Source organism: Stegodyphus dumicola, chromosome 2, assembly GCF_044657685.1.
Source record: "Stegodyphus dumicola isolate Sdum_Otavi_A_Nest chromosome 2, ASM4465768v1".
NCBI classification, from domain to species: domain Eukaryota; kingdom Metazoa; phylum Arthropoda; class Arachnida; order Araneae; family Eresidae; genus Stegodyphus; species Stegodyphus dumicola.
In genome coordinates, this window is record NC_140769.1 from 162,824,376 (window position 1) to 162,837,572 (window position 13,197).

The 13,197-nt window shown below is 32.4% G+C and overlaps 1 protein-coding gene across 3 annotated transcripts in view; it reads right to left on the reverse strand.

The window, feature by feature from the left end:
* Nucleotides 1-347: 347 nt before the first annotated feature.
* LOC118205095 (ubiquitin thioesterase OTUB1) overlaps nucleotides 348-13,197 on the reverse strand; it is a 56,738-nt gene continuing 43,888 nt past the window's right edge. For all 3 annotated transcript variants that reach the window (XM_085811399.1, XM_085811397.1, XM_085811398.1), the window contains exons 7-8: nucleotides 10,541-10,631; nucleotides 348-2,518 (exon numbers count right to left, since the gene is read on the reverse strand). In XM_085811399.1, the coding sequence (XP_085667525.1) occupies nucleotides 2,324-2,518; nucleotides 10,541-10,631 (286 nt within the window). In that variant the 3' untranslated portion in view covers nucleotides 348-2,323. The remainder of the gene's footprint in view (nucleotides 2,519-10,540; nucleotides 10,632-13,197) is intronic.

Below are 13,197 nucleotides of genomic sequence, written 5' to 3' on the forward strand. Positions count from 1 at the left end.
ACAAGGATGTATACTGTTAATATGATTTTCTACTTTACTTTTGATCAATGCTAGAGCTTAATAAGAGTTTTTACCAGTTTCTGCATTAAGAATAGTTTTACTTTTCTCCCCCACCTCTCCGAAAAAATTCAGATGTTCTCAGCAGTTTCACCTGTAAATTATTTAGTTATTTAAGTAAACCATTATTGGAAGGACATGCCTCTATACTCATTTTTGAAAAACTGATCAGATATATTAAAAGTTTCTCACAAAATTGTTTTACCAGAAGTCTTTTATTATACTTATTTATTAACTCAATGACATATTGACATGCTTCACCAGTTTGGAAAAGAAAATGAAAAGACAAATGCATAAAAGTCACTTTTATTATTTCAAAACATATCAGCATAAATATGCTTCCTACAGTGCTTTAAAAAAGCATACACAAATCAAAATTCAAAAGTCAAGTTCTTATGTTACAGATTAGAAACAAAATACTTTCTTCCTTAGAAGAGACATAATTCTTGCATGCAAGAACAACTTTCAGTTGCTACTAAATTTATAAAGTTTTTTTTGCATAAATTTTCAAACCACAAATTAGTTCTTAAATTCAATGGATAATTTCACTATCACTAATTTCTAGCAAAGACCTACAGCTGATTATAAATAATAAGCAGCTGATGGCACAATATTTTTCCCTTAAAAACATATCTGTATTTCATTTCTCAATTTGGTTTCAATTCCTCTTCTATATTAATGTTTCAGCACACAAGTTTATTATCAAAAAAGCATACACAACGTATTAATAAATTTAAATTAGCAATAGTTAGACATTCATAATTAAATTTATTTTCATTTAAAAAAAGCTTCATTTTTTATCACTATCTGCAATTAAATTACATAGGGAGAGGGGGAAAAAAAAACTTTTTATACATTAAAAAAAAAAAAAAAAAAAGAAAAAAAGAAAAAAAAAAAAAAAGAAAACCAAATGATTCACACTCAAAATAAAAATTCTACTTCAGTAATACAATAAACCACCCTGATCTGAAGAGATTAAAAGATGATGCTTGACTCAAGTCATCAGCTAAAGATTTCTAGACATGTTTTATTCCAGATTGCATATTTTTGTATTTAAAAATATGCAACAAAAATATGCAACTGTGCATATTTTCGTATTTAAAAATATGCAGCTGACACAAATCAATATCATATTTTACCTAAGCATAAATACTTCAAAACAGTGGTATTTAAAAATAAGTACTGTTTAACTTTAGATGGGAAAAATATTTGAATTGCTTAAAAGAGTATTCTATGAGTACTGAGTAATGTATTTTATGAAAGTTCATTAGGTTAAAAATATATTACAAAATAACTGAACTTCTAAAGAAAATTTACAAACAGGACACTGATTTACAGAAGATAAAAATACTAAAAATAAAAAAAGAAATGAACAATCACATTTGAATAGCATAAAAGTATTAGGAAAGAAATCCTACAGGTGAATACATTATTAAACAGCAAGGACAGGAAAATACAAACTTAAAAGTACATTTCAATTACCTAAGAAATAGGGGGAAATTATATTTTAATTCAAGAAGCACAAATGATCACAAAGAAAAAACAGATACTGAAAACAAGCAAAACAGAAATCACTTATTCATAGTATAGATAATTATCTAAAATCCTGAATGAAACTAAATTTTCTTTCTCTCCAAAATATATAAAATATGCAACTGTTCCTGTGAAAAAGCGAGTCTTTTTTTTTTTCTTAACAGAACAAAAGAACTATGCACATATATGTCAAAACAAAGCCACTATACATATATATGTATCAGAACACATAAATTTTAAACTAGTTGTCTCTATTTTTTCAAAAAAGGCATGAAGAACTATAATCAATATGCATAGGAAAAATCAAAATTAAAACCAATTCATAAAAATATAATTTAAATGACTGTCTTCAAACATAACATGACAAGATTGATTAAATATGTTGCAAAAGATTTATTAAATTAATTAACATGTATTAATATGTCAAAAAATTGTACCATTTGAAATAAATATTTTATAGGCCACAAGATTTGTTATATTGACTTTATGAATATCAAACATGACAACTATTATATTTCAAATGAACAAAAACTTTCAATATTTTGTAATATTAAAAAAATGCATTAAACATATATATGAAGAGATTATACAAATCCAAACAAGTCATGAACAAAGAATTTTTTACAAAATTTTAAATCTGACTACTTGGAGAAAAATAGATAAATTTGGTACAAAACAAAAGGATGAGGAAAAAAGGAATGCATCACATTTCGTATACTGATAAGTCAAATTTTCAGTATAAAATATCATAATGTCCAGGACGATACAATAAGTGGATTCTAGGTGTCTTGTCTTCAGGAAAATCATGAGCATTGACCTGACTTCCTGTGCCACGATCCATATATTGTATTCTGACTCCCACACCAAGAGCTAATGTAAGGGCTATCACATGAATATGATCACTTTCTTTGTACATAGGTTCAACTTCCTGTAAAATATTTATAATACAAATGATAGCATTAATAGACATACACAGTGCAATCTAAAACTAACACTTGCTTAAAATACAAATACTGAATTCTTAAGTGAATAAAGACACTATATAAATAAAAGTCAATAATGCACTCAATAGTTGTTCTTAGACATAATACATCATGTCTCGTAAATAAGCACTGCATCACTCATTTTTTTTTAAAATCCTTTATATATATATTACATTGTGATCACAAAATTCCTTACCCAGCTTTTATTTTCACAACCATTGGTTGAAGACACAATCTTACAATTACAAAAATGTTTTAAATGGCAAAAATATTCCTGTTTTCACACTTTCTAATTTAAAGAAATCAATTTTATTAAAATTATACAATCTAACTTTTTATATAAACCTTCAGACCATAGTAAATCAAAAGACCATAAGTCTGATATTAAAACTTCCTTATTCAACATTTATGTTACTAATAATGCTGAGTTATTCAAGATCCCTGAAACACTATTTTACCCACTACAGTCAAATCTAATTTCATCTCTACAGCTGCAAATCCCTAGCTAGAAATCAAAAGCTTCCCATCATTAACTTATCTGCTACATTAGCCCTATTAATATTTCAGCAGGACCAGAATTTTGATCATTTAGACCAGCGGTTCCCAACCGCTGTTCCACGGCACACCAATGTGCCGTCTGAAGCACCGTGGTGTGCCGCCGGGTCTGGGTGTCACGGTGCTGTTTGCCCGCTATAACTCCTCCCGTCACTCCCCCCGCCAGCGTCATAGGTGGTCACGGCGCTGTGCAGTGCTATAACTCCTCCCCCTGCCAATCTTGACAAGTGTCCGCCGTGTTCCCGCCCCCATGAGACGCAGGCAGACGCCTCACACAGTGTCAGAGAAACAACGGCTGCTGTGAGGAGAGAGACACTGATACTGCAGTGATGGACAAGTTTTTGAAAAGGAAAGAACTGGACTCTGAACAAAATCTGGAGCCAGATGAGAGCCCGAGTATGAGTGGGCGTCAAAAGAAAGCAAAGATGGTTAAATTCTCTGGCGCAAGGCAATATAGCGAAAGCTATATTTCAGTTGGATTTACTTTCACTGGAGATGAACACAAACCAACTCCACTGTGCATGGTGTGTGGTGAAAAGCTAGCTAACAGTGCTATGGTCCCAAGCAAACTTAAACGCCATCTCCAAACGAAACACCCTTTGCTTCAAAACAAGAATGTGGACTATTTTGTTCGCCTGCGTGACAACATGGAGAAACAGGCAACTTTTATGAGAAAAACAACAAAGGTAAATGAAAGAGCTCTTAAAGCTAGCTATCAAGTTGCTGAACTTATAGCCAAGACAAAAAAGTTGCACACTGTGGCAGAGACATTAATACTTCCTGCCTGCAAAGCTATTGTAGAGGAGATGCTCGGACCTGAAGCAGCAAAGGAAATAGCCAAAGTCCCTCTCTCAAACAACACAATTTCCAGACGTATTAATGACATGTCTGCAGACATCGAAAGTGTGGTTTTGGAAAAGATCCGTATCAGTGAGAAATTTGCATTGCAACTTGACGAGTCTACTGATATCAGTGGACATGCTCAACTCTTAGCTAATGTGCGTTTTGTTGATGGTGATGCAATTAGAGAAAACTTCTTTTTTTGCAAGGTATTGTCAGAAAAAACAACAGGAGAAGAAATTTTTCGGGTCACATCAGAATACCTTGAACAAGGAGGACTTAAGTGGGAAAACTGCACAAGTGTCTGCACCGATGGAGCTGCAGCCATGGTCGGGCGCACCAAAGGCTTTGTAAGCAGAGTGAAGGAAAGAAATCCAGATGTGATTATTACGCATTGTTTTTTACACCGCGAGGCTCTCGTAGCCAAGACTTTACCATCAGCCTTAGTTCATGTGTTGGATGATGTTGTGCGCATGGTAAACATTGTAAAGTCACGACCCATGAAAAGTCGCATATTTGCAGCTTTGTGTGAGGAGATGGGAGCAAAGCATAAAACCTTGCTGTTTCATACGGAGGTCCGGTGGTTGTCGCGTGGCAAGGTCTTGGTTCGTGTGTATGAGCTGCGGGAGGAACTTAAAGTGTTTCTGACAAATGAGGGGTCAGATTACGCAAAGCAGCTTGCAAGTGATGAGTGGTGTGCAAGGCTGGCATACCTGGCAGATATATTTCATCATCTGAATGAATTGAACACCCGAATGCAAGGCCGAAATGAAAACCTGCTTACAAGTACAGATAAAATAAATGGATTCCGTTCAAAGGTGCAACTCTGGCATCAACACGTGGAAAGTGGCAATCTTGAAATGTTCACACTCACCATGCAATGGCAAGGTGTTCACACTGCTGCACTGTGTGAGATAATAGTTAAGCATTTAAAAACTCTTGAGGAGAAGTTGTCATTTTATTTCTCTTCAGTCTCCACTGAATGCCTTGACTGGGTTAGGGACCCTTATAGCTCAGCATCAGTTGTTGGAAAGGAAATGACTTTACAGGAGCAGAAGGAACTAATTGAACTGAGACAAAATCGTGGTTGCAAGCTAAGATTTGCTGATCTACCTTTGGAGTTTTGGGTTGGATACTGCCAAGGAGTTCCCCCTTCTGGCAAACAAAGCTATTTTGACATTGCTCCCTTTTTCCACTACATATCTGTGTGAGATTAGCTTTTCAAGCATGATTGCTATGAAAACCAAATACAGAGAGAGACTGAGAACTGTTGACGAAGAGCTACGTGTGTGTCTTTCTTCGATTCCAGCCAGAATATCAGCTTTGTGTTCAGCCAAACAGGCCCAGGTTTCGCACTGAAAGTATTTTATAATTTTTCACTATTCTGTTTACTTAATATTTCATAATAAAGTAATTATAAAATACTTTCTTTGTGCTTATTTGATTCCTATTCAAGAGAATTACTTTATTATAGTCAATATAGGCACAGAGTTAATTTTTTAACATTTTCTAATGGTGGTGTGCCTCGTGATTTTTTTCCCCGCGACAAGTGTACCTTGGCCAAAAAAGGTTGGGAAACGCTGATTTAGACAATCAATTTATATTAGCAATTTTGGTGACTAATTCAACTGTTCATCCCCCAGTAATAATTGGAGGCACAGTATCACAAATATCTTGACCAAGGGTCTTGAAATTGCAAAGATAGCTACCATCAGTTTTCCACATAAATACAGGGGGGGGGGGGAATTTAATCTATTTTACCTGTAGAAGTGGCAAAATGCAAAGCTGTATAAAATATATGATTGTTAGGATGCAGAATCTATTATGGCACTTGACATTTGCAATCAAGCCCTCTTAGAGTAACCATTACAGTTTGAATTAGAATGTTTGGAATTTTGAAAAATTAGTCATCTCTTCTTGTCCAATAAAGAAGCCACTTTGATGTTTATGATGACATCAGTGTAGATATTTCTACACAAGTGTTCATATTTTTTCCCACAAACAATACATATTTTTTTCAGAATTTAAATATCCAATGACCTTGATCTAAAAAATTTTATTTAGATCAAGGTCAGGATGATCAAGGAATAATGATTTTTTTCATTATTCTGTAAGATACTTCATGTAAGATGCATGTCTTCTACTGGGATGTTTCGAGCTTTATAGCAGTCGCATAATTTATGAAAACCTGAACAGAATTTACAATGACTTTCTTTTTTAGTCAAAATCAAAGAATATGCTGAGGAAGCTGGTGAAGATTTGCCATAACTTTTACAATCAGTACCTTTTAAGGTACAACTTTTAAATAGATGATTTGTCTGAAAACGTTTACTGGCTATAGATATTCACTCTTCTCCCTCAGGTTTATCAAGCAAAAATTAAAGTAACCTAGCTAAATCCATTCGATACGGGGAATCTCTATCATTTTCTGTTATATTCACCTCTCATCTCTTTCAAATTCCTTATAGATTCAAAAAAGAACTGAACTTTTGCCATGCATAAAGAACCCAAGAAGTGGATAAAACATTGTGGTGTACTTATTTCTCGCTTTGCCAAGAATTTCCAAAACATGAAGTTTCAATTCCAAACTCAGTTCCATACTCGGTTCCCATATAATTTCCTTAAGAAAAATTCTTATTTCAATTTTTCAAAGACTAAAGGAATTAAATATCTAACACACTTCTATCAAAGCGGCTTTCTTTACCATGATGCGCTGATAATATCTCTAAAGTTTTGCTATAACTCTCACCACCACGGAGAAAACGCTTTCCTCTGCAGATGATTCTCTCTCCATTGACTGCAGTTATATATACAAACTTACCATGATTACATGGATCACTATCAATCTTCTTTGCCTCAAAACCCTAATCGGTTTTTAGTATTACTGTTAAACAATGACAGTTTTAGCTTAGGATAGTATTTTTTTTTTTTTTTTTTTTTTTTTTTTTTGGGTGTGTGTGTTTGTGTGTGTGAAAAACTTTCAATGGAAGCAGAGGGTTACAATCTACATCAACTAAAAACACTGAAAGCTTAGCTTCTAGTACTTTCCATTTAACAATCAATATAAGTTTAAGACTCATTTTTTTATTCATTACATCTTCAATTTCTTTAGAATGAACTAAATTATTTCTCTTTCAACAATTTTAATTTTGAAAGCATTTGATCCTCTGCATATGTAAATTACTCACAAGTAATCATCCTGTTTTGATTGATGATGCCAGATGTTTCAAAAGGGGCTCTTCTTTTATCAAATCAGCTCAAATCAAAATAAACTCCATTAAAAATTTTAAAAAATTTCCAAGGATCTTAAATGCATATGATACAAGATGACATGTTTATTATATAAAAAACAATCAAAAGCTCTCCCAAGAAATAGATTGCTATTGCCGCAAAAAAAAAAAAAAAAAAAAAAAAATTAGCAAAAAAATAATTATTATGAACTGAATATACAATAACTATCATGGCACATTAATATTGTGTTGGCAACTAAGTAATTGTGAATATTTTAGAAAATCAAAGACAGTTTTTTCATGGAACTATTTTCATTCTGTAATGTATTGCCCATTTTGATCAATGACCTTTTGCCATCTTTCAGGCAGCATCATAATCCCACGTTCATAAAACTTCTGGTTTTTTATTAACAAAAAACTGAATCAGGTACGATTTGACATCATCATCATTATTGAAATTTTTACCATTCAAGGAGTTTTGTAAAGATCAAAACAAAAAGTAATCAGATGGTGCAAGGTCAGGACTATATGGTGGATCTGGCAAAACATCCCAACCAAGCTCCAATAATTTTTCCCGAGTGACCAAAGATGTGTGTGGCCTTGCACTGTCATGGCGGAATACAACACCTTTTCAATTTGTCAATTCGGGCCGCTTTTCTTCAACTGCATTGTTTAATTTCATTACTTGTTCAATGTAGACATCAGAATTGATCGTTCGGTTGGGTGGTAAGAATTCAAAGTAGACAATTCCTTTGTAATCCCGCCAAACTGATAACAAAATCTTCTTTTGATGAATATCAGCTTTTGATGTTGTTTGAGTTGGTTCACCTGGCCTGCTCCACGATCTTTTCCGCTTGATATTGTTGTAAACAACCCATTTTTCATCGCCAGTTATCAGTCGTTTTAAAAATGGATCATTTTCATTACGTTTCTTTAGCAAATTGCAGCTGTTAATGCGTTTCTTTCAGTTCGTGAGGAAACCATGTATTGAGATTTTGAACACAGCCAAGTTGTTTTAAGTGATTTTCAATGCATGTATGTGATACATGAAGCTTCTCTGCAATCTCACATGTTGTACTGTGGCGATCCGAACCGATTATTGCTTTGATTAGGTCGTCATCAACTTCAACTGGACGACCAGAGCGTTTTTCATCTTTGAGTGAAAAATCACCAGAACGAAATTTGGCAAACCAATTTTGACACTGCCATTCTTTTAATGCTTCGTCACCATAAACAGCACATAACTTTTTATGAGCTTGTGATGCATTTTTCCCTTTGCGGAAAAAGCAAAATATGATGAAAATGTTCCTTTTGATTTTCCATTTTTCAACGAACGCCAAACGAAAACTACGCAACCGATCAAAAAACTTTTTTTACTGATTGACAGCTGAATTGCTAACTATCAAATAACAAAATGTGTTTTACATTTGTAATACGTCTGCAACCCTGAAAATTCAACTGAAGCCATCTATGAGTGAAATCCACAATTACTTAGTTGCCAACCCAATATTTATCAACAGTAGAGTATCATTTACAGAGTAAGGGATTTTCCCATTTATTCCAAATGAATGCAATAAAGCATACAAAGGCTATCTGTCTAAGAGGAGAGACCCATTGTGGGAAATTTTCCAAAGGAAACTGTGTTGTATTTATATTACAAATGTGCAAAACAATAATAAAAAAAAATCTGATGTGTATACCATATGATTTCTAATAATAAATTACACTCATTATTAAATTATATTAATTTTTTCCTCCATTCTATTTAAACTTATTTCCTTGAATTTCATTACAGAATTTAATTATGTACAGATAATTATGGCTTAATTTTCTTTTACATTTCATTATTTGTAATTTTGTTTTCCTAGTATTTGTTTTCATGTGTATAGTTATTATTTTAGTATTTTGCATGTTTCATTGATCTTTTATTAATGGTGATATTCTTTATTATTAATACATATTAAGAATTAGTAAATTGTGTACATAACTTCAAAACTTGAAGTCATCATATTAAAATGCTGATTTCAAAAAAAATTTTTTTTTTTTTTTTAATTAGGCTTAACTGCTGAAAATGCGTGGGCTGGTGGCAAAGTTCCATTTCCTGGGGGGGGGGTCTGGTCTAGTGGCTGCGCGTGCTGGTCCTCAAGGAGTTGAACAACTTTTAAATTATTGATAATTTCACAACAACTGCATGCAGATTAACTAAAGGCATAAAAACCTTAACCAGAAGATAAGAACAACATAATTCAATCATTTTTAAAACAAAAAATGCACGATTTGCCAACATATAAGAATAAAAAAATTTTAAGAAAAACGAGCTCACTGAGCCGAGTAACAGTAGTAGATATACATATAATTTATTTACTAATGGATTATTTTGTATATTATCTCCTTTGAGAAAGGTAATATATTTACTTCAATCTTTGATATATATATTGTGTGGCCAAATGCAACCAAAAAGGGAGGTGTGCAACTACATGTTATAGCAGTTCTATATACAAAATTTCAACATTCTGAGGCTACTTGTTTTTGAGTTATGAGAGATACATTCATACGTACGTACAGACGTCAAGGAAAAAATCTCTTCTGAATCGATTTTAAACCCATTATATAATTCGCTTTGGGAAAGAGTCCTTCATTCTGTCCTTACATACAGATGTCACGCAAAAACATCGTTAAATTGTACTTGATAGCGGTCAAAATGGATATTTTTCGTTGAAATATGATACTCAGAATTTTTCATGATTACAATATTTCCTTTACTTCGTACAAGGAAGTAAAAAAATCAGGCAGGCACCACATTCACTGGGATTAATACCTGGACTGAGCAAGCAGTGTTCAGCAAACATATCCACTTGGCCAATGCTTATGGTCACAGGTGTGCACATTTAGGGTGATGTATTTCAACATGTTAAGACACACTCCAATCAACATTTTGTAATTTAAAATTGTTTATTCTTTAAACTACAAATAACTGAAATCACTGACACTTAATTTGTGAACAAAGGGTCAAATTGCAGCATGAACTATACAAATCCTTTTTTAATATATAATTGAGCTAATAAACGTAAATAATAAACGGCACTCGTGGCATTGGGCCAAAACTACAAAACTGCATTTTTTAGTATTTTCATTACACTATTTTGAAGTATTTTACGTTATATTAAAATGAGCAAATGCATAATCTCTGTGATCCAAGCAGATGAATCATAGTTTGATTCTTCTCAAACAGGAAATTTTGAGATTTAAATATTTTTTTCCTGGAAACAATGATTTTGAAGTTTATGGTTTTTATGCATTAAAAAAATATTTAAAACAGGATTTTGAAAGCAAAGAACTTACTTGATGGCAAAATTCTTTAACAGTTCTTTCTCCTTCAATAAAACTACTGAAGAAACTTTCTTCTTTTTGCAAGTACCCTGATGTAATCAGCCTATATTAGCAAATGAACAATTTCTTTATTTATATACAATTTTTAATGAAAAACTGAAATCAATTCTGAATAAATGCATTAGTTGATTATTTAGTAATGAATGTCACACAAGTAGCATTAATTTTTTAAATATTTTTTAAATAGGGTGAATCTTAAAATTTTTGAATAAATCACATCAATCATTATGAGACTGTCAAATAATCATATATATATATATATATATAATGATCTATTTGCAGTATGCTGTCCCCTACTCAAAAAAAAAAAAAAAAAAAAAAAAAAAAAGTTTAAAAGACCTATCAATTTGAAATTTTGAAGATGAGTAGCACATAATTTATATACACACAGGAAAATATTGATGACTGAAAATACAGTATACAACTAGTACAGATACAAAATCTCAAATCCCAAAGATCTGAAATTTGAAACAGGGTTCATAGCCACATTTTAGTTAAAAAAATAAGCACCTATAAGCACTTTTCAAGCACATTTTAAGGAAAAAATAAGCACCTGTCTAATTATATTATACACAACTGCATAACCTTAAAAGAAAAATTAGACTTGTAATTTAAAATATAAGCAATGCAATATTTATTAAGAAAATGAGCATTATTTTAAATGACAGTTCAATTTACAGAATTAGTTTACAATGAGAAGGGAAAAAAACTATGCAGAACTAAACTATATTACAAGATTTAATGATGAAATTTCAGTTCAAAATATAGAAAATAAATAATAATATGCCATTTCAATTGTATTCGTTTGGCACCTAATAAAAAATACAATTTATTTTTCCACTCATACTAATATTTAAATAATTTAACTTTATTTAAATAATAATCAAAATTCTGAACAATTTATAAATTTTCATTGCATAACAGTTTTCCCTTAACATATATTCCAAGCAAAGCAATTCAAGTAAAAAAAGAGGCACATTTCTGAAATCAGAAGACGGGAAATTGCTTCATGCAGTCTCCTTTAACAGTAAAAGCTTAACTAACCCGCATACTCGGAAACTGCCAAATATTCCGGATAGTAACTGGAAAAAGAGGAGTGGGGGGAGATAGTAGCCGTTCTTTATATTTCTCGGCTAAATAAATGATTTTGACATTTCGATATGTGCATCATATAAAAACAGACCAACAGAACTGAGAAATATTCCACTTAGAAAGCACAGAAAAACTCTTTTAAGTGTTCATAAACAAATCTCAGACGGAACATCAAAATTTTATCTCTGCAAAATACCGCAAATGTTATTGCGCAATACGTGCGGCGTAATTCTTCCACATGTGATATTACGCAATCGGAATCAACAGCTGCCGGTATTCGGAGAATAAAGAACTAAATAAAGGAAAAGAGACTTACTAATTTGGGGTGTTTCTGATTCTAATTTTCAACAGACTGCGTTAAATTTCCGAAATAGAATCAATCTTCGCTTAGGTTGGGTAGACCGCAAAAACTTTTAGTCCTATTCAATCCAAATTGGACAGTGCGGGGAGGGGGGGGATCCGCTGCTTCAATATTAAGAGATTTGGGGAGAAAGTGGAGAACCTCCCAACCTCCGTACTGTATAATGTATTGGAAGGGGAAAGAAATTATTTTGACTATTCGATTACCTTCCTTTTATTTAAGCCATTCCGAATATTATTCCCTAGAAAGCTAATCTGTGTAAAAACACACCCATTTTTGGAAGTTTATCTACACTTCAGCAGTTACTGCAACTATATTATTATAAATATTCATGCATATACTCATAATATAAGCATAACGATCATAATAAACACGAATATGAACTGACCACGTGGAACGAGAATGCAAATTATTAAAATCTTGATAGAAATTCAAACGTGTGTAGTACTTGGGTGGGAGGAAAAGAATACCGAATGTAACGGAATTTTCTACCATTTTCGCAATTCTTTGACCAATAGAACGACGTGCACCTGTCTGTACTCTCGCGGGCACCATAGGTTACGGTAATGCAGAGAAAGGGGGGAAAGCAATTTCTGGGAGTATGATTCACCATCTGACATTGCATATAAGGAAGAAAAGTTGTTTATTTAGTTTCGGCTTCGGACGGGAAAAAAAATGCACGCTCATTAAAAAAAAAAAAAAAAAAAAAAAAAAAAAAGAAAGAAAAAAGGGGGGATTAAAAAAAGCACTAAAAGCAAAAAATAAGCACTAAAAACAAAAAAATAAGGGCTTTAAAAAAAGAGTAGGCACTTATAAGGGCCTTTATATTTTATTTTCAAATATAAGGACTTGTAAAGACCGCTACGAACCCTGTGAAATTTTGTTGGTGACTAATACAGGTATCATATGGTCTGATTTATATACTTTTAAGTACATTCTCCTACCACGCCTTTTTAACATTTGAAGCTACACATTATCTTCATGATACAACAAAAACCATGATTTGTTTACAATGTATCTTGGCAAAGCACAATATAGTTAAAATAACTTTAATAATAAAAATGTTCAACACCATGCCAATTGCAAATATCAATCCCTCACTACCATCATCCAAGGATAAAAATTTAGTTTTATATAACAGTAAATAATTTTATTT